This window comes from Leptonotus elevatus, chromosome 3 (genome assembly GCF_054856555.1).
Source record: "Leptonotus elevatus isolate MCC_2025b chromosome 3, RoL_Lele_1.0, whole genome shotgun sequence".
Lineage (NCBI taxonomy): Eukaryota > Metazoa > Chordata > Actinopteri > Syngnathiformes > Syngnathidae > Leptonotus > Leptonotus elevatus.
In genome coordinates this window covers 18,551,613-18,579,031 of record NC_141241.1, presented here as the reverse complement: position 1 = coordinate 18,579,031, position 27,419 = coordinate 18,551,613, and the positions used below count along the sequence as shown (strand labels likewise).

Genomic DNA, 27,419 nt, shown 5'->3' with positions numbered 1-27,419 from the left:
TCAATTAAGAGTTAATGAGAAAATGAGTACAGCCACGCAACACTTAGAGCAGTGGTTGTCAAACTTTACATAAAACATCACCTCATAAAATACACTGTGCTTAAATAGAGGAAATCACTAAAAAACTATTAAAATGTATTGCCTGTAACAGTATATAAAATAATAATAATTAGATGGGAAGTCAACCCCAAATTTTCATTACAATATGTTCTATGCAGCCCCACTAGTCTAAACACAGAATTCGGATTAATACTGTATTGTGCTTGTGGAACATGAATAAAGCACTCATAATGCAATAAAGCGTCCTTCTGTTTTTGCTGCAGGTCCCAGTACCACAACAGAGTAGCCAGCCTTTATGAATAAAGAAAGTGTTTGTTTTTTTTAACCTTTATTTTCCTTTCCCTTAGTATGGAACGTCTTGTGTGGCAACTGGATTTACCGCCTTTTATGACATTGTCAGCATGTGATGCTTTCAAAGCCATCAAAGCCGCTTGATGGCTTCACAGCACAATTAGAGCCATCTTTTTTTTGCCGCGATTATATTCCAGTCGGCAGGTGGAACATGAGGCGCATGCAAGATGATTGAATGTTGTCTGCTCGAACAGCGCAAACGTGACGAGGGTTGATTCGCATTCTCAAGTTTGTAACGTGTCAGGTGAATGTCCATCAGGGATAAGCAAGATGTCCGGGAGCCAATTTTCACAACGTCGACATTTATACAGTAAGTGCAGTATAAATAATGGCAAGCTACGCAACCCTTTTTACACATCAGTCAGTTTGTGTTAAATGTTGTTCTCAAAGAAGCCAATTTTTGCTTGACTTGCAGAATCTTAAACTTGCATCAAAAGAAGCTACCAGACCAGCTGAATTTTATTTGAATTGAATCAAACGCACTTTAAATGATGGCAGGAGTGCGCTGACTCCCATTTAACATAAGTTGAAGGGTTAAAGTGACAGTGTGTAATCTTTAGTGCTGTCTAGTGGTAAACTAATAATTCATTCAATTTAAAATCCCACTACAGTATTGATTTCAATAATATGCAAAAAAAAAAAGTCATATCAACATACATTTTTTTGTTACACAATCGTAAATGTAGTAATGACGAACCTAACAAGATGCTGACATGTATTGCCGCCATCTTGCTGCTACGGGTGCCCAAAGGATAACTGCGCGAATGTCGGACCCAATGGGTCGACCGCCGCTTACCTTCCACATCTGGAGTCTGCCGGTGCCCGTGATTCGGGATCCCGTCGCTTGTCACCTTCTGCTATGCTCTCGCAAGCTTTTACTAGCTTTTATTTTTATTTTTTTTAACTAGCTTCTCCCACTAGCTGCTCGTTAGCCACTCAAGCCTATGGCTCAGACTAATTTCCGCTAGCCGCTCTTGTTAGCTGATCCAGCTAAATCTGGCTCACTCGTTCAAACAAATCAAAATTTTGATCAACAAAGACCATTGGGAAGATGAACTTTTGCATCAATCAACAACTTGATAATCCACACAACTAGATATGTGACGGATTACCACTTTGATTATCTGTGGGAATTAATAAACGTCGGCTTCATCCCGTCAGCCCTTTTTCTTTTCGGGTATAATTGTATGTGAAAAGTGAATGTTGTAACTTGTAAATTGTCTCTATTATTGTCCGAAAGGAAAAACAAAAAACTGTCACTTTAATTGTAAGCACAGCCACATCAGTTAAAAGCATACTTACGCAACCACATTGTTTCAGTTGGTTATTTTTCAATGCTTTTTCTCCCTCCTACTGAGTTGTACATGTTTTAGGCACCATTTATGGTAGAAAAAGTTTGTAAAAAGTATTTTTTATTTATTTATTTATTGGTAGCACCAAAACTTGATGTGTAAAATTTTTGTATAAGTTTTCATACTCACGGGATGGCAGCTATGGATTCACCTATTTGCGTATTTAAAAAAAAAATAAATATATATATATATATATATATATAGTTTGTATTTTTTTACAACTACTACTTCTAATGAGGAGGAAGCAGGTTTCTCCAGGGATTAAATGACTGTAATACAAAAAAAAAAAGGTTTCGTATTTGGCTTACCAACAGCTTCCCCAGTATATTTTGGCCTTTTAAAATTGGACTCTTTTATCAATTATCACACAGATAATTAGCTTCTCAGCTAAACCATCCATTCAAGCGCTTATCCTCACAAGCGTCTGATAGCACAAAAAGGACCAACATTTAATATGATCCAATTCCCATTATTGCAGCAGGAAATCCAGCCTCGACCGTCTAACAAATGTGAAATATAGCCCCTCTTCAGCGCACACGCCACAACAAATCTCCGGGGAAACTATTGCAATGACGGACGTGGTAAACACTAGTGGGTGTCACATAAAACAGCCCCCTTCATATGACAGCAAACATCCCTGGAAGAGGAGACTGCTGCAGTGCAGATCGTGCAGCAAAGAATAGATAACAAATGTTCACTTGGATTTGGCTTTCTGCGCTCATTCACTCGTCCGTCCCCAGCTTGATTGTAGCGCTGCACACCAAGCAGGAAGAGGTGAAAGTTTATTTTCACCTCGCTGCGAAACAATGCAGGAGCGTCGCTGGCAAAAAGAAGGAAGTGGGTCACGCATTGTTTTTGATCGTGAGCTCACTCAAATTGGGAAGTCGATTTCAAAGCGATGGACCATTGGAAGTCGTAAAGTACGAATAATTTGTTACTGTACTTTTTTTCCATCGTGGTTAGCACAACATTCTTTGAAGCTTTTTGTCCTCAGCAGGACAGATTGTGGACATAGTAAAGTGTTAAATTGCAGCTTCATCTCTTAAATATCTATTTAATCTTAACGCTAGTGTGTTTGTGTCAAAATACATTGACATTTGCATAATCAATGCGCATGATAAGACCACTGATGTACGAAATCAATAAGGCTGATGGGACAATGTCATGCAACCACCACTACAAATCAATGATATGCCTTGCATAGCAAGTATTTGGAAATGCAGTTTAACGGCTCAATCCAAATGCTGGATTAAAAAAATGAAATAAAAAACTTGTGCAAGAGACACTTTCGTGATATATGGAGTGTGCTGTTTGTTCTTATCAATGTCTCCTCTTGGCGTTATCTTGCTGCATGTTCAATGTTCTCCCTGGACTCCATCACAAGTGTCGCTGGTGTCCCGACAGGCTGTGTTGCTTATGCCAGGAAATCGTCACATCCGTGTTGACCAGAAATCTGTGTTACAGTGCAGTTAGTCAAAGGAAATAAGCAGAGGTGGCCAAAGTAAGTACTATACTTTAAAAAAAGGACTCAGGTCAAAGTGGACGTACTGATTCAACTCCTGTGCTTAAGTATAAGTAACATTAAAATGTCTAAACCGCTGGCAACAAACGTGAGCACACCCCTTGGTGAAAATGTCCAAATAAGTTAAATATTTTGCACGACCAACATTATTTTTCCAGCACTCCCTCATTTAGTTCACTAGAGCTTTAGTGATTTCTTCATGGTTGCACCTGAAAAATATACTTAACTCATTCACTGCCATTGACGGCTATAGACGTCAAAAATTAATTTGAACTATTTCTATTAGTTTAACATTTGTTCCTACTTTTGTTAACAAGAGTATGAAAACCTTGATTTTTTTTATTGTACATTTAGAACAGATATAAAATTTGTGCTTAATCGTGAGTTGTTGTTTTTTTTAGTTTATCAGGGGCAGACAAAAAAAAGTTTTACTTCTTTCTGTCCCCTTTAATTCTTTTGCTTTACTTGGAATTTGAATATTGTTTTTTAATGTCTTTTTTCTTTTAAAAATTTATGAAATCAATTGATTAATTGAGTTAACTAGTGAAGTCATGCAATTAATTATGATTAAAAAAAATCACCTTACACCCCTAATTTTTTATAATCTTTTCTTAAAAAAAAGATTATATATATAAAAAAAAACGAAAGAAGAAAAGATTATTAAGAATTAGGAGCGTCAGGGGATTAAATTCCCCCCCCCCCCCATAATTAATCGCTTTACTTCACTAGTTAACTCACGATTAATCAAAAATTCAAAAATCTGTTCTAAATGTACAAAAAAAATGTTTCTAGGTTTTCACACTCTTGTTAACAAAAGTGGAAACAAATTTAAACTAATAGAAATAGTTTTGGGGAATTTTTGACGTCTATAGCCGTCAATGGCAGTGAATGAGTAAAATACAGTAATGGATGTGAGACTGAACACTCACGTGCTGCCTTTTGTCAACCGTAGGATCGAGTCCCGCATGTCCAATCACCGATCACCCATTATGGTCACGGAGTCCTCCAAGCTTGTGACCACAACAGCAATGGACGTCTCTTCGGTGTCAAAGGTGAGAGGATTTGTCCCGAAAAGTATTTCTTTTTTCGTATATATGTTGCTTTTTAATTGTTTTCTCCACTCTGGGTGACAAGAAACACTAATGTTGATAAAGTGATTTAATCAACTCTAGACGACGCTATCTTCATTCTGATTAATGACCACATTGTTTCATAATTTAGTCATGTTTCCATACATAATACAGTAACTGGATTGCAACACAGCAAAAGGCAAAACTTACAAAAGTCACACCATAAAAACCTTTCGCAGATTTTTAATCATCATTTAAGATGACAGATTTTTCGCTATATCGTGGGATTTAGTGGTGGTCATTTTTTTCCACATGGACAAGCAGCAATATATGCGTACCAGGAGGAAAGAGTGTATAAAATACATCAAAGAATTGATGGTCATGACAGACAGCCGCGAATAAACTTTCCATCGCTTTATGTAACAAACGGTAACAAAATAAAGAAGTAACAAACCCATTCATACACTATCTGCATGAGGTCCAAGTGTTTACCGTATAACGCAGACTGACTAACAGGTTAGCCAGGGAACACCAACTCGACACTCTTTCGCTGACTCCCACGTCACTCACCAGGTCAGGCCCCTTCTTTTAAAGCCACATACATTCTTATACACAGAGTTGTTGTTGACGTTTTTTCGCTTGTGTCACTGTAGTGAATAAACACTTTTCTATACATACACAACAATACACCTCCTGTTAGTGAGCCTTTCAGGGAGACAGCAGGTCAAAGAAAAACCTGTGAAAAGTAATTAAATGTCACACACTCTCGAAAGACCTCGTATGGTTTTAAATGGATGTGCACATCCTTGGTTGGTTCAGTTCTCATCTTGTTGTAAGGCCATGACACTTTTTGCAATCTACTTTTTGAAGGTTAATACACTCCCAACAGGTAAGCACGCTATTGTTTTTTTTTATTTTATATATGTGACCATAGCATCTTAGTTTATCCTTGTGTCCTTGCAGGTATCGAGAAGTCTGAGCAAATGTCATAGTTTTGGCAAGCGGGATCAAGCTATTAAACGGAACCTCAACATCCCGGTGGTAGTGAGGGGCTGGCTCTATAAACAGGTGACTGATCATGGCATCGAGGCAAAAAAGAATTCTGCAGTACTTAGCATGAAAGCTAATGTTTTGGAACAGTGGTTCTCAAACCTCTCACACCATCCCGAAAAATACTTATCTCCAAGTGCTACAAGTATGACCAACGTGTAATGTACTGTAGTAGCTTGGCGGGCCCAAGTGTTGATCAAAAATATGGATGAAATTGTTCCTAAAATGTATCTATTATATCGTTAAGCCACTCTGTGAGCAACTGTGATGTCATTTGTAGTTGACAGCAAGTGGCAAAATCTGAGATGGACAAAAACAGATGGATTTTGCTGCTGATGAATTCATTTTCCGTAAATGCAATATAGAAAAGAATGGCGTGTTTAGACTAGTGTCGTTGCTAGGTGCTGTCACCATTGAATATTTTTAGAATCGATTAATCTATCGATTATTCTATCGATTAATCAACTAATCGGACAAAAGCACTTTTTCCCTCTTGTTACTGTTTATTAACCAGTGATTGGTGTTTATTTCGGACTTCGTATTCATGTAGTGATTAAAAAAAGGGATATTGATGTTGTGCTATGTTACCGATTCGGTCATTCTTTTCCCAAGTCAAAATAGATGTTTGCGCTGAAATCAAAGGATTTAGACAGTTTTAAATTAAAAAATGGCTCCAAACGATAAAAGCTGATAGATGCAGTCAGAGTAATACAGTCAGGGCTCTAAATACTCATCTGGGCATTGATGATGTAGAAAAAACTTTTTAAACACAACAATGCATCTTTAAAAGTTAAATACAACTGAACTGTACTGTAAAAAAAAAGAAAGAAGTACTTCTCTCTTGACATTTCAAGGTCTTTAAATGTGTCTTGTTTCCCAATTTTGCAACCTTCTCATGGTTTCATTGTAATTCCCAACCTGCAATGCATCATTAAAATGCCATTGAAACTGTTATTTTGTTACGTTGCTAACCCGTAACCGCAGGCGCAATTTCCCTGTGAACTTCCAGGACAGCTCTGGAATGCGACTCTGGAAACGAAAGTGGTTTGTGCTGTCCGACTTCTGCTTGTTTTACTACAAAGGTGAGTGTGAACCATTTTCGATATCAGATTTACATCTATGTATACGGGAAGATCTTTTTTTCCCCTTTTTTTTTCAACTAATCAACAAACTCCCGAGATGTTACCATGGCACCTCTCCTCCCATTCTGCTTGCTCAATAACGGATAAAGCAAAGGCCTCGTAGTGCCACATGGCCTCGCTCATACAGTTGTCACCCACGAATTACAGCACACTTTCCCGCCACTCGTAAATCCCAAATCTCTTGTAAACATCGTAAAACATCTTGGCAGAACTCTGCGTTTTGTGTGTTTTGGGCACAATTACTGACATGTTTGTGTGCTTGCTCGTTGCTTCAGACAGCCGCGAGGAGACGGTCCTCGGTAGCATTCCTCTTCCCAGTTATCTCATCGCACCAGTCGCGCCTGAAGACCATGTCAACCGCAAATATGCTTTCAAGGTAACAATATTTCTTCTTGCCAACGTGATGGTCAACACACAGAGTTGCCGCTGCTACCAACATAGCCACAAATTGATACACAACAAATAGAAATCTTTAAAAAAGAAAAATTGTTTTATCTAATTGAGCAATTTAAGTTTGATTGCTTACGAACACTTCATTTTTGGCAAGGCTGGCTAGTATAGTATTTATTTCCATTTATTTATAGCATATTTGTCAGCCTCCCACTATTGCTTTTCATTACTGTATCACATTTATGCACACTATAGAATAATGAGTTAGTAGTGAGTCAAAATTCTAGTAGTGACGCGCTATATGTAAACTAGTAGGAATTTATTACATCACTACTAGTACTAGTCTAGTAGCACCTAGTAATGTTTATAATTGCCTATAGAAGCCACGGGATGGCGGCAAAGGCCTGCTTTTGTCTAAATGCAGCTCCTCAACTCATTTCATCATAGTTCCTAGTGTCACTAGGCGATGGCAAAGCACTACTTTTGTCTAAATGATGCACTTCAACGACATTCATTGGCACCCAAGATGGCGCCAAAGCAACGCTTTTATTGCTTTGGCTGATGATGAATCTATCACACCAGAGCGTTGTTGCTTTCTGTTGTGCTGAATATGAAATGTGGAACAAGAAATATTTTGCTAGCACGTCAGTGAACGAGCTCGGAGGAGTTCTTCCAGATGGTCGGGGTCTGGTTGTTAACCTTTTTTTTAATAACAACCCCCCCCATGCCCCCCATGCCCCCCATGCCCCCACCCCCCCCATGCCCCCCCCCCACGTGATGGCTGCCTCTGCTGCAGTGGATCTTTTACGTATTCCAGGCATGATTCCTGCATGAATTAGCATACGTACAGTACGTCAAGGACAGCAGACCTTTTTTTTTTTTTGCGCGCTGATGGTGGGCAGGGAGCAGAAACATTAGGGTTTTATTTTCGCTAATTGTGCTAAATAACAATCCAGTTACTGTGAAATAGAGCAAAATCACACCGATTTTGTAATGATGTGAATAATTGCAACGGGCAGCAATACTGCAGCAAAAGTAAAGTTTGAACAGGTGAGCGTGATGCATAACATTTAAAAGCGAGTTTCCTTCCAAAGGGCGGGAAATGCATTCATTTCTTTCCGCTCCAGTGACAATGTTCTATACTGTACCTCGCCTCTGTGGAAATATAGTGACTGAATATTTGATGTAGCTCTGCAGCTGTAGGCAATTCTATGTTGTACTTACTTGTTGGATTCACATGAAGTGTATGTGCCTTAAACATCTGAATGAGTCACACGTGCCTTTAAATGTCATACTGTAATGTGAGTTAATTGCGCAACTGGGAATATACATGATGGATGGTTCTTGCTTCCTTTCCCTGCAGCCTGCAGTTAACTGCGGCTTATATGCAAAGTGGAGTGAAAAGAGCTTGTCACGTTTCTTTTTGTTTTTTTACACCTATGAGAAATCATCCATTTAATTGTATATAATTCATAAATATCCTGACGACTCACAGTGTTAGACTGCAGCAAAATGTATAGTGAATGCTGTGTTGGATGAAGACATTAACTAGAAATGATGTTAGAATCATCATTATTGGGATTTTTTTTTTTTTTTGCGTGTGTGGGACGGGGTTGATGAAAGTGTAATTAACCAAAATGTCCACTAAATAGAAACTCCGAAGGTGACCGCATTTTGTCTCATGAAGTTGTTTATAATTAAGTTATAATTGAAATATGAATTCAAGCTGCGCTTATAGACTAGTTGTCATTTAACTGCCAAAAATAAGTGACACAAATAACTGTAAAAAAAAAAAAAATTAAAAAAAAAAACGTGCTAATTTTCTAACTTGCTTTTATCAATAAACACGTACTGGCCGTGTCCCCTGACCTGTCAAGGGAAGTTAACAGTCTGAGCTGTTTATTGTTTTTCTTTTTTAAATTATTTATTTATTACTCATCTCACTGTGTCTCTCTCATTCCCTGTTGGTCAATTGCCTTCCATTGTGACCGGGTGTGTGCGCGGGCGGGCGGGCGGCGTGAGTACTGTTCTCTCTGCGAGCGGCCGTCCTGTGAATCGCACAAGCTTCCTGTCTTGCATGAATACTGTACGTATTTGATTTCACTTCAGCATCATCACCAGTGATCTCCCGTCACCATGCGATTCCACCTCATTCTTCCTGGCGTACAATGCGCATTCCTAAATGTGCATTAGTAGCGCGTTGTCGTGATACCAGCAACATGCGGTGCATCGATACCAGAGCCCTTTGGGGTGCTATTAATTTGAGCAAATTGTGTTTGCCTTATTTGGATGGCGACACATTTGATATTGGATCTGCACTTAAGGAAATTGGATCAGCAGGAAATTGCAGTGTCAGTGCTGGAGTGACATACACAGTGTTTGCACTATTTACCAAATATGCTAATGGCTTGATGATTCTGGTTTTCTTACAACGCAGGGCAACAAAGGTTTAATCGAGTTAAGCAGCCACCATTAACAATAGTGCTCCCATCGGCTCTGGTCTGTGTCCTTGTCATGCTTTTTATCGTTCATCATTTTGTCATTGTCATCATGGAAAAGACCAGTGGTGGGAGACTTTTTTTTTTTTTTTTTACTCAACTCATTCAATGCCAGTCAAGTCATTTTCAGAATAGACAACCCCCGAGAGTGCTCGACTCAACAGATTGGCCTGTCAGCCGTTAGTGGCTGTTCACATGACAACCTCACACATACTTCTGCTAATTATGGGAACATATACTCTGTGTATTCTATACATACTGTATATGTTGCCTGTCCGAGTGTTTGTATTCAGATTGTCCGAGTGAAAGCCGTTATTAGTGTTACAGTGCACCACCACGGAAGTTAAAGTCCTTCCCCCCCCGCACATTGTAAACAATTGGGAAAAAGAGGTGATTTCATTTCAAAAATGGTAACTCACTACCCTCTACTGACAGTTTTGCGTCATTACCACTCCTCAAAGGTTTGGAGAACTGCACCGAATGTTTTGATTTTAAATCGTTTTTGCGTATATTCTTTACATGTGTATTTTTTAAATTTTATTTCTTTCTAAGACAGCACATTTGGGCCACGTATATATATATATATTTTTTTTTAGGGGGATATTATTCAGAGAAAAAACACACAAATGTATGAGAAAAAACTTGTGTATTTGCAACATTAAAAAGTGGCAAATTTGCAAGAAAAAAACCTCACAAATATATGAGAAACAAACTCGGAAATTTGTGACATTATAAAGTGGCAAGTTGACGAGAAACACTCAACGGGACGCTAAAGTGGTCATATCAGTGGACTTAATTTCCTAAAAGTTCTTAATTCTACTTTTACGAAAGTCTTTTTTTCTTTTCAGTTTTTTTTTACACAAGTATCTTTATTCTTTACTTTTATGTACTTAAGGATAGAGTGCGAGTACATTTGCCACCTCTGGAAAAGACACATTTCACATTCTGCACATTTCATTGTTTTTATTTTTTTAAACATTATTACTGCTTGTCTCCATGAATACCTTGTAGTCCTGCAGTTTCTAAATCATATTTAGGATATAGCCAGTGCATTTTATTGCACCGTATCTCACAAGTTCCCCGTTATAACTGAGCGCTGTTTCTATAACGGAATTGTTAAATTGCCTCAGTGAGTTTAATGGTACGGCTCCTTTCCAGACTTTAGCTCCATATGTGTGTTTTCAAAGGCAATACGTTTGACTTCTAAGTGAAATAGTCTACCAATTAAAGCCATACAGCCTGTACACTGACAATCTAGTTTTGATAGATACTTCTGTTTTTTTTGGGTGCAAACGACCCAAATCAGGATGATATTTATAGTAGTAATTTGCAGATATCCCATTACTAATCCGTCTTTTCCATTGTATGGTTGGTAGCGAGTTGTTGCCATAAACTGAACAATGCTTTTGTTTATGATGCGCCACTTTGCTTCCTGTTATTCTTTATCAGACTTTGCCAACTTTACTGCTGGTCATTTTGGTTGTCACATCTGCATTCGCTCTACCTCCCTCTGACAGGCGAGCCACACGGGAATGCGCTCCTACATCTACAATAAGAACTCTGTGATTGGCTCGCAGGCGGAACACTGCGGGATGCGGACGTATTTCTTTAGCGCGGACACGCAGGAGGACATGAAAGGCTGGATCCGGGCTATGAAGCAGGCGGCGCTGATGCAGCAGAGTCACACCATTAAGAGGTTGGTCTCGCCCCGCGGAGTAGAGGCCTCTCCTCTCCCATTGGCTGGGGGCTTCCAGCTGTATAACTAACGTCCTGCCCCCTCCATAAAGCACAGCAATCTGTGTGAACCGAGTGAGGTGATGTCGTTAAAAAGCAGGGGAAAAAAACTGGATGCAGCATTTGGACACAAGTTCTACTTACATTTGCATTACCATCGAATATGATTGATAGCTTCCCTGCCTTCTGAGGCTTCATTTTAGCAGGTCAGACTCTGGCCATCTGTTCGGGGCCTTGATAATGTTTGACGTGCATCTAGATGACGACTGAAGCCCTCAGCCAGCTGGACATAAGCCCCTTTTCTTATTACATCTCAAAACGATGTGAGCAGTCCCCGTACGACGTAATAATCAAAATGTAATCATGATTTCAATTTTTACTTCTCATGATCTTAAAAATATTAGAATTTAACTTAATGTGTGGAACGGCATGGTGTGTGTTTACAAGTTCCTATTAGGCGCCCCTGAATGCGCCGTGTTGCTTGTGCTATTTTAAAAATACTATTTTACTTTTGTTTCATTGATGTTATTTCAAGTTAAAAAGTTTAGTTTTCCACCAAGCCGTAGCTAATAGTGTTTTTTTTTTCACATTCAGCCTCGTTGTGGACTGTGTAATATTGCCACCTGCTGTGTGTGTTACTTAATAGCAACACGCTTAACATCATGTTCCCCAAACATTATTGAGCCAAGGCACATTATTAGTAAAATCAAGGCTCAGTATCACTATAGAGTGCCTTTAGTCTCCTGAGTGTCCTCAACAGAATCACTCAGTCATCATGAAAATAGAGCAAAATAGTGAAACTCTGAAGTCCCATTATAAGTGACCAACCATTCTCACACAAACCAGTCCGTAGTGATAAGCCTCTTGAAATAATGCTATCTTCATTTTCTATCATTTCCCCCCCATTGGATGTGTCCCTAAAATTGATGTCCACCCTGTCATTAACCGGCTTAACTGGCCCTTTAAAAAAACACCACATGATTCTCAATGGAGGCTGAAATAGTGGCTAAATAAATAATAAAGCAAAATAAATATTTACACATATATTTCACGAGTTTAATGTTGCATGTGTAGTTGGATCTTGTCAAGCCTGTCTTGCATGTCTGCTCTGTCATATACAGTAAATTATGTAGCGTAAATTTGACTCTATTTAGAGTGGGACCATATCAACTCAGTTTTAGAGTAATATTTACTTGGAAGAGAGTCAAATAAAGAATTGAGAAAAAATATATAAAAGTCACTCAAGGGTTGAGGAACAAACTCACGGCCTTCAGCTTGGGAGACTACCCTCTGAGCTATGCCCCTCCTACTGTTACATCCAACAGGAGACAAAAAAACATTGTTACGAAGATTCCAGCTTACACGAGCGATATACTAAACACACAGCAGGAGCTGCGTGGCGCAGGGAGTACATCGGCTGTCTCCCAAGCTAAATGTCGTGAGCTTGTTCCTCAACCCTTGAGTGATTTCTTTTTTTCAACTATTTATTTTACTTTCTTCCAAGTGTAAATATTACTCTAAAACGGAGTCTATTTGGTCCCACTCTAAATAGAGTCAAATTGCTCTCGAAACTGGATGCATGTGTCTTCAGTCTAAGTGCATTCTTATTCTTAAATGACCCTTTGTGAACGTCCTTTCAGAGAAATAGAGAGACCAGAGAAAACCATACAGCAGGCCCTTCCTCAAACCAACCACGTCAAGCAGACGACACCTCAGTCAGAATCATTTCCGAGGACGGACCGGGCGCACTCTTGGGATGACGGCGTGCGGCTGTCTCCCGGAGAAGAGGGCAGGTACATGTTGGAGGTCCAAGGAAGGCCCAGGTTGTCGGACCCAAGGGAAAGACTCTCTCCAAACTCGGTGGACGCTGTTGGCCCTCAAAGGAACGGCCATCTGAGTGTCCCGCAAGGTCCTGTGTCGTCCGAACACCACAATGGAAACCTCGCGTATCAGAGGGGGGCTGACACAGAGAAACATGCACAGCGGAAGAGCACGCTGGCTCAGGTGGAGCACTGGGTCAAAGTTCAAAAGGGTGACCCGCCAAAGAGGTCAGTGGCAGTCTTCCTGGTGAATTGCCATGTAAGTGTTTTCCACTCTGTGAAGCAGTAGGATAGAAAGATAGCTAAATATTGCCCTCCGGTGGCCAACATCGCATCCTGAATGCTTCACTTGAGTTCTATGGAAAGCATTTATTCGATATCCTTGATATGACCTTGTACTTGGACACTCTCGGTCCTCAATTCAGTGCACTCGCAGTGCCCTTGAGTTGCAGTTCAACTAACAGTTTGTCATTTGCTTCTCTGTCAGCACTCCCTCCGCTGAGTACAACCTCCCTCGGCGAACTCCCCCCTTGCATCCCAAAGTCAGCGCAGCAGACGCGTCCTGCCAGTCACTGCCAAAGTCGCCCCGCCTCCCGTCCGGCAGCAACTCTCCGTCCTTCAACCTGCCCAGCGACTACAAGTACGCCCACGACCGACTGAGCCACTTCCGCATGTCCTCGGACGAGCGCGTGGCCACCAAGGAGGGGATGGTGTGGCAGCTGTACGAGTGGCAGCAGAGGCAGCAGTTCCGGCACGGCAGCCCCACGGCGCCCGTGTACTCCGCCGGCCCCGACTTCACCGACTCCTCATCGTTCACCGTCACCGTGGAGATGCCGCGCTCCATCTCGGTGCCGCCGTCCCCCTGCGAGGTCCCGCCGTCCGTCTCGCCGTCCTTCAAGCCGCTGTCCCCCCGCAGGCCGCACACGCCTTCGGGCAGACGGACAGTCGGGCCGCTTGATGATTTGTCGGGTGTGGACAACACCGGCGCCGCCTCCCCGGGGCACATCTTTACTCGCCTCTCACAGGTTTGGCATGTTGCGCTTTGTCACGGAAAATCATCTCATCATTTGACAGCTACAATGTCTTCCCACTCTGTTGGTGTCGTCAAATACAGAAAACCGCCACTATTCGGGGGCTGTCATGAAATTAATCTTGAAAATCCACGAGTAATAATGACCTTCCAAAAAGATTTGTATTTGCCTTTAGTTGTCACAAGCTGGCATCAAAGCACTAATTTTGTCTAAATGAAACCCCTCAACTCTCTTCAACATTGTTTCTTAGCAGACAGACGCCACAGTCTGGTGTCAAAAGCACTACCTTTCTCTAAATGAAGCTCCCAAGCTCACGTTGATATCGTTCCTTCCTGGGCCCCAAAATGCTACAAGACGCCGGCAAAGCACTACTTTGGGCTAAATGAAACTCATTGACTCAATGCAACATAGTTCCTTAGCACAAAATGCGTACAAAGGTGACATAACACGACTTTTGACTCTATGAAGCTCCTCAACTCACTTTTAACTAGGGATGGGCGGGCACTACGTTTATATAAATGGTGCGGCATGCCTCAGTGGTGGAGTGGTCTTCTCCCATCTGTGAGGTTGTGGGTTCCATCCTCACCTCCGGTGACCATGTCAAAGTGCTCTTTGGCCACATATGGTGTAGATAAAGCGCTATATAAAAAACAGTCCAATTCAATGAAGCTCCTCAGCTCACTTTATTATACTTATGTGACACCAACATGTCATACAGTAAAGTCGCGGTGGCGTAATCCTTTTATTGCCTTGGCCTTAGTACAAAAACATTGACTTGCTGGGCTTCCAGCACATAACGGAGGAAAGGTTCCAAATGCAATTTGCAAATGCCGAACAGCACATAGGTGAGAGTTCACCGTTATATCCGTTATGCAAAAATACTGTTCAGATTTGACTATTTGACGATATTCCCTTATTGTACAATACCAGAAAACTGAAAATGAAGCTTCATGAAGCACTTGCGATAGGCTTTGACTCCTCTCGATGGTGCTCATGGTGTAAAGATACAATGGAAATTCATTGAAACATTTCAGTGGGAATTTCATGAATTTCCACTGCATTAGAGGAATCAAGTGCTATCTGGAGGAATAAAAAAAATGCTTCATGAAGCTTTATTTTCCCATCACTACACTGTACAGTAGTTTATCAGAACCAAAAAAATGACTGTTTAAGGTATGTAAAGAGACAAAGTGCAAAGCTGAATGCCCAGATTTGAATGCATGTGCTTATGAAGTAAATTGAAAGATAAGTTACTAAAGTACTCAAATGTGGTCCAAGCGGGGTTTGAACCCAGGTACTCAATGGTTTTAGCCATTGAGCTAACGTGACCTGTTCAAAGTCATGGCAAAAGTGTATTTATTTTGAAAAGTGCAAGCTAACGCATCTATTTTCAAAAGTGTCATCTGATGCTGAAAGCTAGCATGCGTTTAATCATTTCAGTGAAATGATAATGCATTTTTTGATAGTGTAGTCAGTTGGTATACATGTATATCACTTAGCATATTGTGCAGTCCCAAGGTGGGATTCAAACCCGCGACATCCCAGTTATTGAACAATGCACTTTACCGACTGCGCCATTGAGCCGTATCAGACAGATGCTAATGATGATAAGTTGCGTTTATGTATGGAATTGGGTGTGGAAAGTGGGACTCAGAAAAATGTCAACGTATGTCCCATTGAAAATGAATGGGGAAAAGTTGATATTTAACATTAAATTGTGCGAATACTGTAAGTAATGTGAAATCAGACGATATATACCCCGGCAGGCGTGAATTTGTGCAGTCGAATGTCAAGAGGGCGACTTTTTTTTCCACGTTCCACTCCACAGGTGGTTGCAGCCTGAGCTCTCCTGTGTGATTCCCTCCACAATTTGCTGCAGTCAAAGGGCGGGCCCGTCATCCACGCCCTCCGACCACATTGGCCGACACACCTACACAAGGCCTCACATTTGACCCCTTACACACGCGCATTCTGCCCCCATAGTGTGTTGGGAATAATTATAGGCGTATGCTTACAATATGGATGAGTCGCAGTATATTTTCCAAACAAAGGCGACCACAGTGACCAAGCGAGGGAGCAAATGTTTGTGAGAAGTACAAGCAGTTGAACTTGAGTTTTGGTGCACCCAGCATCTTTCAGGCTGAGGAGGCTGTGGTAATAGCGATGCGTTTGGTCCCGGCGGACTATCATGAAGAGAGATGTTTTATTAGCATCTAATCCGATGTGCCCCGGGCTCGCCAGCACCCTATAAACATCTCCACTCGATCTCATACATCAGCAGCGCGCTCTTTCTTCTCATCCCGCATTTAAATAAAAAACCTATTATACAGCAAAAAATAGTGGCTTGGGAATCTCCGAGGGAACGGCTCACAGTGCTTCTCTTGCTGGTAGCAAACAAATGTTATTTTAAGAAAGCAGGTTCGCTGTAATTTATGTGGAGTTAATTAAATCTCTTGTTGTTTGTGTCCTTTTAAGGCTGGCTATAGTGGGCCTGCCTGCTTTCCACTAATTCTGTGTGTTAAGCAAAAATGTCAAATCTTTCCAAGCCCTGTAGCGTCAGAAAAGTCAGGGCACACCTTGTTTCCAACAGGAAAAAAAAAAAAAAAAGTGCTGTGTAGCCATATTTGTTTGTGAGCAATGTTTTGAACTTATTTAAGCCTGTCGGTGAATTAGACATTCTGTTTGATTTGAACACTTTGTGAGCTGCGGTTAACGCGCGGATGCGCTCGCTTCCTCCGCAGACCTCCCAGATCGCCAGACGCTCCATGCCAGCCATGGGCTACATCACACACACCGTCAGCGCACCCAGCCTGCATGGCAAAACGGTATGAAGACCTTCCATTATATCTCATCGATACACTATAAAAGCTATCTGATATCATTTGTGCTTGCACAGTATAGTGAGCCCTCTTGGATGGAACCTCTGCCACAGTTCTTAAAACAGCACACGCTTTGGGATTTTCACCGACGACAAGTTTAGACTTGGCGTCCATTTATTAGAACTTAGCGATTTGAGAATTTACATTCTCAAATGTCTCGCAATTGTTTCGCCCCAAATTTTAATTTAATGAAAATACATTGATAATTTTTTCAAAATGTATCTGATTCAAGAAAAAATATCAATCGATTTGGAACAATTTTACATATCATTAGCATAGTAGCATCATTGCACAAGTCAATTTCAGATGTTTTTGGAAACAGAACAAATTAGACAAACAACAAGTGTCCACCCACATTTGACTGTGAATCAACAATCAATCAATCAAAACATTAATTTTTTTTAGCAAGCACTGCGGTATTTCTTTTTCAAATGTCTTTTTGTTAATATTGTGAAAGTAAGTTAAATCTCCTGAAATCACTTTTGAGGATATGTTTTTTTTAAATTCAGTAATTGATTAATAAATTATAATTACATGAAAAAACAAAACAAAACAAAAAACATGAATTTGAGTAATTTGTTCGTTGCATTAATTTTTTTTAATTTTCCCCTACAATTGCTTATTTAAAATACTTCAAATATTTTCATGTTTTTTATTTAGGGCTGCAGCTAGTTTAAACATCAAATAATCTGCCAATTTATTGTTTTGATGAGTTGATGAATATGATAAAAACTGTTTTTAATACCATTACATTATTAAAAATCTGGACAATGCACAGTGATTATAAATGTTACTGGTTTGGTCCATAACGTAAAAAAATAGGGAACATGTGAATCATTGTTTTCAATAGTAAAAACAGATGTTTGCAAATGTCTTACATATTTGAATTAAACAAATTCTGATGAGTTGGACACTCTTAAGGTAAACAAGGTCTCTGGACGATTCATTAATCAACAAAAGAGTTGTTAATTTAGTAGCAATTACATTACAATTACAATTCAAGTAATTTAGTAATTGTTGCAAATCCATTATTTGTTTGATATGTCGTTTTTTTCATTTTCGATTTTATTGATTTCTAAATGTGTTAATAGCATTTTTTTTTTATTGATATCAGATTTTTTATTACATAATTGTACTTTTAACATGTATTTAATAATTGACTAATTCATTATTATTTTTAAAAAGAACATAAAATATTTCATTGTTAACTCACTGCCATTGACGGCTGTAGACGTAAAAAATTAATATGAACTATTTCTAGTTGAAATTTTTTTTGTTAACAAAAGTATGAAAACCTAGATTTTTTGTTGTTGTATTAGAACAGATATAAAATGTGTGATTAATCTTGAGTTAACTAGTTAAGTCATGCGATTAATTACGTTTAAAAATTGTAATCGCCCGACGCCCCTAATTTTAATTATTTTAATTTTTTTTAAGAAAAAGGTTATTAAAAATTGGGGCCATCAGGCGATTACAATTTCTAATCGTAATTAATCGCATGACTTCACTAGTTAACTCACGAATAATCAAAAATGTTATATCTGTTCTAAATGTACAAAAAACCTCTAGGTTTTCATACTCTTGTTAACAAAAATGGTAAACTAATAAAAATTGTTAAAATGAATTTTCGACATCTATAACTGTCAATGGCAATGAATGAGTTAAATTGAACTATTTTACATTATACATACAATACACAATTCTTGCAGACCAGGGCCCAGTCTCTTACACTAATTCTATTCCCAATCAATGGAAATCCAATTTCCCGGAATAGATTTTGTTCAACCTTGGAGTTCCCTATTGGACCATTCTCAACAGCCCATTAAATCTTCTGTCCAATGTCCATTGATCAGCTTTGGCATAGTTTACGTCCATCAATAAAAGTGCTCTTGGGCCCTTCAATATTACCACTGTTGAAATTGGGTTGGAATACATGTTAAGTCCCAAATAACTGCTGGCTCCCTCTGTGTTATGAACCCGGGTGCAACTCCAGCCCGAGGAGCTGACTCTGCTCCTCATTCAGCTGCGGCGGCACCAGGCTAAGATGGCCGGTGTGCAAAGCCCCGCCGCTGGTGGCGGCGGCGCGTTCGCTCATCTGCGGCATCAGCAGCACAACGGTCTCCTCGGCCCCGCCATTCAGGTCAGGGGTCTCGCACTTCAATGGTGCATCGCGATCCGCCAACCACCCAACCACCCTTCTCCCAACCCAGCTGATCCCGAACATTCCCGCCCTGTCATTCATAGATAGTAGGTCGCCTTGGACGCCTTTGCACGAGAGAGTGCACAGATTCGACACATACGAGTTGACATTGAAAGCATGTTGCTTGTTGTTTGCACGTGCATTTATAGGCCGACCAATGATAGCCACTCATGCCTGCGTTTCTCATTTGGAAGAAGCCATTATTCCACTCTGTAAGAGAGTAAAGCTGCAAAAGACAACGCTGCTCATACTTGATTGCTTGATTTCAGTTTTTGTTTTAAGATAAAAAAAAAAAAAAGACAAGTGTACTATTAGGAATATGGACCTTTTCATTATGATGTCACACCTTGATCTTTAATCTTTCCTGTACAATTATTTACAACATCCATTTTCCTCACCAACAGATAAATTTTTATTTTGGGGGGGGGGGGGGGGGGGGGAATCGACACAAACCTAAATCAAGGCAGTCCAACGCCACACACAAGATTTTGGCATCATTTTCAGCTGAGGTCAGCAGTAGTCGATCACACAAAAGTGCCCTGGCATCTCGTCCAAACATTATGAAAAGAACCATTGGGAGCAACTAAACTCAAGTTGTTTTTGAAATATATTCCATAATCCTTTGCGGCTTTGTTTCAAGTGATGTATTTCTTCACTGCTCATTTAAAGGCTGATGATACTTACATACAACTGAAGAAGGACCTGGAGTATCTAGATCTGAAGGTGGGCCCCATTCAATTAAACGTCACTCGATGCCTTGTTTCTCCCGTTTGTCTCCCTTTTGTGTTCAACCATCCCGCACGTTCTTTCTGCTGTAACGTCTCCTCTGCTTTTCAATGCCTCAAACAAGCGTGATTGTCACGCTTGTTCATATTTGTCACTTTTATAATTCAATGTGTGATGAAAATACACCACAGTGACTTTTCTGGCTTATTATACTCTATGCAAAAAATGTATTGGCTTCTTGACGCATGCTGAATCCAGCTGATTTGGTGAGAATCAGTCTGGATGACTAAGCAATTTGTGTAAAGTGCACCAGGACCTGGGGGGTGTGGGGGGGGGGTGCATTCAACAGCGGACGGTTGCTTTTTGTAATCCTCTTCATGTCCTGTTTCGAAACAGATCCAAAGTCATGAGCCGCTGATTGTTTCTGTTCACGGCGGCTTTGAAAACGCACCTCCAACTTTTGGATGCTTTTGGAACGTAAGGAAGGTGTTTATACAAAGAGAAATGGCCTTGGAATCAAATGTGATGCGTCTGTTTTAAATTTGGGATTATGCATGTGGTACTTTGAGCCAATTATGCCCAGTCAAGAATTAAAATAATGGGGAGGATACGATTAAGGCGAAAGGCTACTTTGGCTTTGTCTTTTGTTTGGCTTTTGAAGGAATTGGTGATGGGATTGTGGTATATTGATGCATATTTGTGGTGGTGAACAGGATTAAAAAAAAAAAAGTAGAACTTCTAATGTGATTGCTTGAGAATTAAGTAGGATATTCTGGAACCAATTAATTTCTTTATTTAGAAAAAAACAATTTTCCTGAAATCCTGCTAAATTCTCCTTAAAACTGTGTACTTTTCAGTCAGTGGCGGTTTGTGGCATGTGCGACATGTGAGGCCGCACCAAAAGTAATTGCTACCTGATAAGGTTTTCTGTTGCGCCTATTAAAAATGGGTGTTTTCATGGTGATTTAGCACCCCCTTGTGGAGTTCCCCTGTAGTCTGTCGGAGGAGCAGAAGAGATGTGCGGTGACGGGTCATCTCCAAAAAGTTTTCAAAGCTTGTAAAGATTCCATCTTATTGTTGTACTCACTTGTTATGCATGATTTTGGTTGTACCCTAAATTAAGTGAGGGAAGGCATAATCTAACAATTACTGTCATCTACATAACAGTTACATAATCTAACAATGATCACAAACGAAAATTGATGCTGAGATTAAAATTGATGCAAGACTGCCACTGAATACAGCGCAATCCTGTTCAGTAGTAAATGTTTACGTCTCTAGTTTCTGCACTAACTTTTGTTTTTCCAGCTCATGCGCTTTTCTGCATCTATGATTCCGCACCCCTCCCCCTTCATTATTTGATCTCCTCTAAATCCATCTGACTTGACTTGTCTTGCAGCCACGCTTGTTTGTTGTTTGTTAAGATTTTCTGAAATATTTATGTGTTAACTGGAGAGCATCGAAACTGTGTGGTCATAATGGTGTTAAATATTCTATTTTGTTTTGCGGCTACGGGCCATTTCAGGTTACTGGACGGGAAAGCCTCCGGAAAGAAGCGCAGAGGCCTGTGAAAATAGCCGAAAGTGATGCTGACGTAAGCGGATCATGATGTTTATGTGTCACTGATGGTGGACACAGGGGTGCGACTTCGAGCGTGCCATGTGTGTTTTAAGTTATGTTAAACAGAGGGAGTGGAGGCAAGGGAGCGTAAGTACACTGCAACACGGCGCAGCGAGGTCCTGAGAGTATCGACCACAGCTTTTATTTTCCTCGCTGCAATTTAAAGGGAAAAATACATGTAATGGGACTTTTGGATGTGGAGCTGTTAAATTTTTCAGTTTGATTTGCCTGCCGCCGCCTCACACGCTCTTTGTTTTGCGCCGAATGGAGGTAAATAGGATGGATGTCCTGGCTTTTCATCATTAGCATTGTTCCACTTTAACAATTTATAAGAAATTTGTCTGAACGATGAATATTTCATGCAATTAAAAACAACAATATACGACGGCCTCAGCAAAATAAAAACAGCTTAATAATTAATTGAACAGAATGATAAGTAGATGTGAGAAAAATACACAGTGTGAGCTTGGCAGGCTTATGTTGTTTTCATAAACACATAACCCATTTCTGGGAAAACACATCTGTCACTCCCGATAAACACACTTTGGACCAAAAGTGAATTGGAAATGTTATGGATTTTTCATTACAATTGCTCATAATGGCTGTTACTACAACTGGAGATTTTTTTTTCTACGTTGTGGAGAGAGACTTTCCTCTTGAGATTGAGAAGAGATAAACTTATTGACATACAGATGAAGATCAATTTGTTTTATCTTGCTGAAGACAAACACTGAACACAGTCGACAGGCTATGCTCAGTTTGACTTCATACTGATTTACGTCAACACTTTTAGAAGGGAAAATGACATCAATTTGAGTGTTTTAAATTGATAATAATAATAACATTCCTAATCACAACTATTACTATTATCTTTATTATTATGACCTTTTTTGTCTCTCCAGGTGAAATTAAGCCGACTGTGTGAGCAAGACAAGATTCTTCAGGATCTGGAAGCCAGGATACGCACATTGAAGGAAGACAAGGTTTTGTTTGACACATTTTTTGTCTTAATTAATCATATTTACGTTGTCAGACGTTTGACCCGCTAAGCTGTTTTTCAATTCAAATACCATTTGGTTAAGAACAGTGATTGCTTAAGTGATTAAGTCATGTTGCTTTTAACCGACTGCCAAACGATTCAAGATGAAAAAAAGGTCAGTTGGGAGTGTTATTTAGACAAAAGTAGTGCTCAAGGACTTACAGTATGTTGAAGTAAATTGAAGAGCTTCCTTTAGGCAAAAGTACTGCCTTGCTGCTGCCGAGGAACTATATTGAAATGAGTAGATGAGCTTCATTTAGATCAAATTAGTTATTTGCTGCCATTTTGTGGCACATTGCTGTCAATGACCTATGTTGATGTGAGTTGAGGAGCTTCATTTTGAAGTAGTGCTTTGGCACCATCTTGTGGCAGCCTGTATATTTGTTAGCAATGATTCCAAGCCATTTGAATTCACGTTCAGATACTGTATCACAAGATTTGGGGTGCCCCATTTTGAAGGTCACCAAAAAGTGGTGGCTATGTTACGGCACCCTTCAGAACAAACAGAAAAGAAGCAAAGTGTGTTCATGTGACTCCCCAGGACAAGCTGGAGTCAGTGTTGGATGTGTCCCACCAGCAGATGGAGCAGTACAGAGATCAGCCATCCCACATGGAAAAAATTGCCTACCAACAAAAATTGCTGCAGGAAGATGTGGTGCACATCAGGGCGGAAATATCCCAAGTGTCCACAGTAGGTTACGCGTTTGTCTCACAAGTCCAGTTAAACGAAAAAAAAAAAAAAAGATTAAACACGGTGGAAAGAACCTTCGTCTCGATCTGGTCAGCACCAAAATGTACTTAACATTCTGCACAGTATGTCAAAATTTACATTTTGTCAAGATCATACTTTTTTTTTTTTTTTTTTACTCAATGTCAATGTCAGATAATGCTCCAGTGTTTGAAAAAAAAAAAAAGTTGAGACTATAGACTTAAACATGTGTTGTGCTGTGCAGGAGATGGAAAATGCTTGGAAAGAGTACATCAGGCTGGAGAAAGATGTTGACTGGCTCAAAGCGGCTCTGCATGGACACATGACTCGTGCTGACCTTTCTCAGGTATGTAGTCTCTCTCGTACGATTTATTCATTTCATTCAGAAATCTTGACATCTGAACCTCATATTGAGTTGTTTGCCAGCAAGGTGGACGTAAATATGTTTGTTTGTGTTTGAGCAGCAAGAAAAAGTGCAGATGAGGAAGGAGCTTTGGAGGATTGAGGATGTTATCGCAGGCCTCAGCAGCAGTAAAGACAACTACAAAGTCACTATCTCCTCTGTCACCAACCCAGGTGAGACGCACTAAGACGTACACACGTGTATTCACAAAAAAAGTTAGGAAAATGTTTCTTTTGTGTGAAACGTCAGCCTAGTAAAAGCCTAATATTACCAATTTTTTGTCAATACTAGTAAATATTTCATTTCCCCACAAAGCATCTAATGTTGCCATCGGTGTAAATGCCTTGAATGCACCCATTGGGGGAAAAAAACACACTGTGATGTTACGTAATCATTTCACATCTCATCCTCCCCAGAGAGGAAATTTGTGCCTTCCGTGTCGGCGTCATCAGTGCCTTCAATGTCTGGAAGCTCGCCTGCTATGGAGATGAGATCGTCGTCCCATCAGCAGCAGCAGCAGCAGCAGCAGCACAGCCCTCACCTCAGTCCGAGTAGCCACGATGCCACAAACCTCACGCTACTCTTCAGTCACAGCCAACCGCCACTCTACTCCACAAGCAACACTGCTGGCCATACAGGGGTGAGTGACGCGCAGATGTATGGAAATATCCTAAATATCCAGCTTTTGCTCCATGGACTAGTATCATTTTTGTCCTCACTAGAAGAATGACCCTGTCTTACCATTACCAATTTTGGCAAATGTTGTGGGTGAAAACCTTTTTTTTTTTTTTCCCCCAGCCCTACTTACAAGTCAACTACTGTGCTTTACCACTAGTAGTCTCCTAGATCCTACTAGTAGCACCACAGTATCATCGTTATGGATATCCAGCTTTAAGTTGTGCACTAGTACACTCTTTGTGGTCACTAGTAAGACAATTCAGTGCACTAATAGAATGACTAGGGCACACAGGTGGAAGGACAGAGCTGTAATAGAAAAGTGACACCCCCTTAAAAAGTTGAAGTGCATAATATTCATAGTTTAAACTAGGGTTGTGTTCATTTTTTTAATCGTAATTAATCGCATGACTTCAATAGTTATCTCTGCCTAGTGGATGTGATGCAAACCCCAGGGACTGTAGCAGCTAGTGCTTTCATCAGACCTTCTGAGTTTTCATACTCTTGTTAACATAAAAGTGTTAAACTAATAAAATAAAAAAATATGGCTGCATATTTTCATCAATGATACAGTAAATTAATAATAATTCATAAAGTTGAGTTAAAATTAAACAGATGTACTGTACTGTAAAAAACGAGTGTGATATGAATTCATGTTAAGGTAATTTTTCTGCCACTAGATGGCATAATTGCATTTGTTTCTCCTTTTTTTCTCCTTTTTAGAGAGAGCTCAGTATTGGTTATTCAGTAATCTTACCGATTCGACATGTCATCAGCATTGCTCTCTCTTTTTTTCCCCTCTTTTTCTTTTTTTTGTATGTGCGTGAGTATGTGCTAGTGCGAGTGTGTACTCATTAATTCACCTAAAACCTATTAAAAATCCCATACCGTTCACCTAAACCGAATACTTCAGAATCCAGCTAGAGTCGTGAGGTTGTCAGGAGACCCGAGGAAGGATCAAAGAAAAGAAAGGAAAGTGAAATCCAGCACCGACCAGACATCACCTACTACCCACCGGGTTACCAACCAGAATCTTTCACCAACCCCAGAAACATCTACATTCCAACAAATTAGGGAGATCTCAAGAGACAAAAGGAAAGACTGCATAATTGCATTTGCAATAATAATAATAATAATAATAATAATGCATTGGATTTATATAGCGCTTTTCTAGACACTCAAAGACGCTTTCCAATGGAACGGATACATTATTCATGCATTCACACATTCACACTGTTATGGCGGTATGCTACTTAAGTAGCCACAAGCTGCCTTGACGGAAGCGTGGCTGTCAGTGTGCGTCTACGGCCCCTCCGACCACCACCAAACATTCGCACCTTCCATACACCAGTGTGAGTCGCAAGACGTTGGTTGGTGACAGCTCAGTGCATTTTTTCTTTTCATATTAAGAGCTATCTAATCTTTAAAATGAAGTAATTTGTGAAATTTTGCACATTTTTAAAATTGTAAACTACAACTTGACCCCAGTCTCCACAAATATATGCATTATTATTAAATTTATTAATGCTAAGTTTTGACGTGGACGTGGTCTGCTGCATTTTGACTGAAATTCCCCCAGCACAGGCAAGTAGTAGTAGTAGGGGTGGTCTTTAATCGCTGATTCAAAAAATTTGTGGCGTTAAAGGAACTTTAAATTAAAATGTACTCAAAATCTACGCACTAACTTAAACTTTTAAGTATAATGCAAACTATCATTCCAAAGCACTCAAAAATAATTATCTTTAAAAAGAAAGGGCTTATTATATTTTACTTCTACAATAAACCCATGCTTACTAGCTTCTCCTTCCCAACATACCGTGACACCATGACTATTTTCCTATTACCCAAGGCCTCTGGTGCCATCTTGTGGCATCTTAGGGATTACAGAAAGAGCACCAAAACACAAATGGCTGACGATTGGGTCCACAAAATCAAATGTGATCCAGTTAATTGGCAAACCCCCGAATACAGCTTGAAGTAACCAGATGGCGTTTGCGCAGGCTGAGGAAGACGTGCCTCCCAGACCGCCTCTACCTCAAGTTTACAGTCCTGATGAGAACCCACCGGCCGTGCCCCCGCTGCCCAGGGAGACCACCGTCATCAGACACACCTCAGTGCGCGGGCTCAAACGACAGTCTGATGAACGAAAGAGGGACCGAGAGATAGGCCAAAATGGAGACGTTAAGGTACAGTTGGCGTAGGGCTTGGGATATTGAACATTTTTGAAGCAATCATATTTTTAAGGCTTTTTACAGTGTAGTCCAAAATATAACGGTCAGTTTGGTTTTGTGCTCCGTTTGTGTCCAAATATTTTGAAGGTTTAATTATGCTAATTTCAATCAGCCCACTTTTCACATTTATATGTTCGCGTTAAGCTAGCCAACTTTCATTGGACAAAATGTTTTGTTTTGTTTTGAATCATAGAGATGTTAATTGTCTTTTGTTTTATGTATCAGGTGGAGCTCAGGCCTTTCTTGAGCGATCCTGAGCTTGTGGGTGTGGATAACGGTTCTGGCATCACCGGCGTCACATCTTCAGGACACGATGGAGGTTATCAGACTTTACCTGGCAGAGGTGGGGGTCACGGTGACGTCATGTAACACGTCACACATCTACTAAGTCCAAAGCTATAACGTTTGAAAGAGTTTTCTTTTTTTTCATGTCAGGCGTAGCCGGCTCTTCGCTCAGACTGAATCACTCCTCAAGCATCTCATCTTATGTGACCCTACGGAGAGCGACGTCAGCTCCCGGTGTGAAGGTGAGACCCTTTAAACAACGTCACACTTGTCAAATCATTAACTCATTCACTGCCATTGACAGCAATAGACGTCAAAAATGTATATGAAGTATTTCTATTAGTTTAAAATGTTTTCCCATTTTCGTAAACAAGAGTATGAAAGCCTAGAATTTTTGTTTGTGTACATTTAGAACAGATATAAAATTTGTGATTAATCGTGAGTTTGTAGTAAAGTCATGCAATTAATTACGATTACAAATTTTAATCACCTGATGCCCCTAATTTTGAATAATATTTTCTTTATTTTTACGATTTTTTTTTATAATCTTTTTTTTTTTTTGAAAAGATTATAAAGAATTAGGGGCATTAAACGATTAAAAATTGTAATCATAATTAATCGCATGACCTTAC

At 40.0% G+C, this 27,419-nt stretch overlaps 1 protein-coding gene across 7 annotated transcripts in view; it reads left to right on the top strand.

Annotated features, from left to right (window-relative positions):
- plekha7b (pleckstrin homology domain containing A7b) overlaps positions 1–27,419 on the top strand; it is a 69,948-nt gene that overhangs the window by 32,710 nt on the left and 9,819 nt on the right. For 3 of the 7 annotated variants that reach the window (XM_086070786.1, XM_086070785.1, XM_086070788.1), the window contains 19 exons: positions 4,238–4,337; positions 5,319–5,423; positions 6,415–6,487; positions 6,823–6,923; positions 10,953–11,131; positions 12,810–13,217; positions 13,477–14,014; positions 16,762–16,845; positions 18,893–19,039; positions 19,769–19,822; positions 21,351–21,419; positions 22,348–22,428; positions 23,026–23,175; positions 23,438–23,539; positions 23,658–23,769; positions 24,013–24,236; positions 26,272–26,457; positions 26,728–26,845; positions 26,938–27,029. In XM_086070786.1, coding sequence (XP_085926912.1) covers positions 4,238–4,337; positions 5,319–5,423; positions 6,415–6,487; positions 6,823–6,923; positions 10,953–11,131; positions 12,810–13,217; positions 13,477–14,014; positions 16,762–16,845; positions 18,893–19,039; positions 19,769–19,822; positions 21,351–21,419; positions 22,348–22,428; positions 23,026–23,175; positions 23,438–23,539; positions 23,658–23,769; positions 24,013–24,236; positions 26,272–26,457; positions 26,728–26,845; positions 26,938–27,029 — 2,923 coding nt within the window. Of the gene's footprint in view, positions 1–516; positions 722–4,237; positions 4,338–5,318; positions 5,424–6,414; positions 6,488–6,822; positions 6,924–7,706; positions 9,024–10,952; positions 11,132–12,809; positions 13,218–13,476; positions 14,015–16,761; positions 16,846–18,892; positions 19,040–19,768; positions 19,823–20,221; positions 20,303–21,350; positions 21,420–22,347; positions 22,429–23,025; positions 23,176–23,437; positions 23,540–23,657; positions 23,770–24,012; positions 24,237–26,271; positions 26,458–26,727; positions 26,846–26,937; positions 27,030–27,419 lie in introns of those variants that run through there. The other 4 variants (XM_086070791.1, XM_086070789.1, XM_086070787.1 and 1 more) reach the window with 4 other exon arrangements.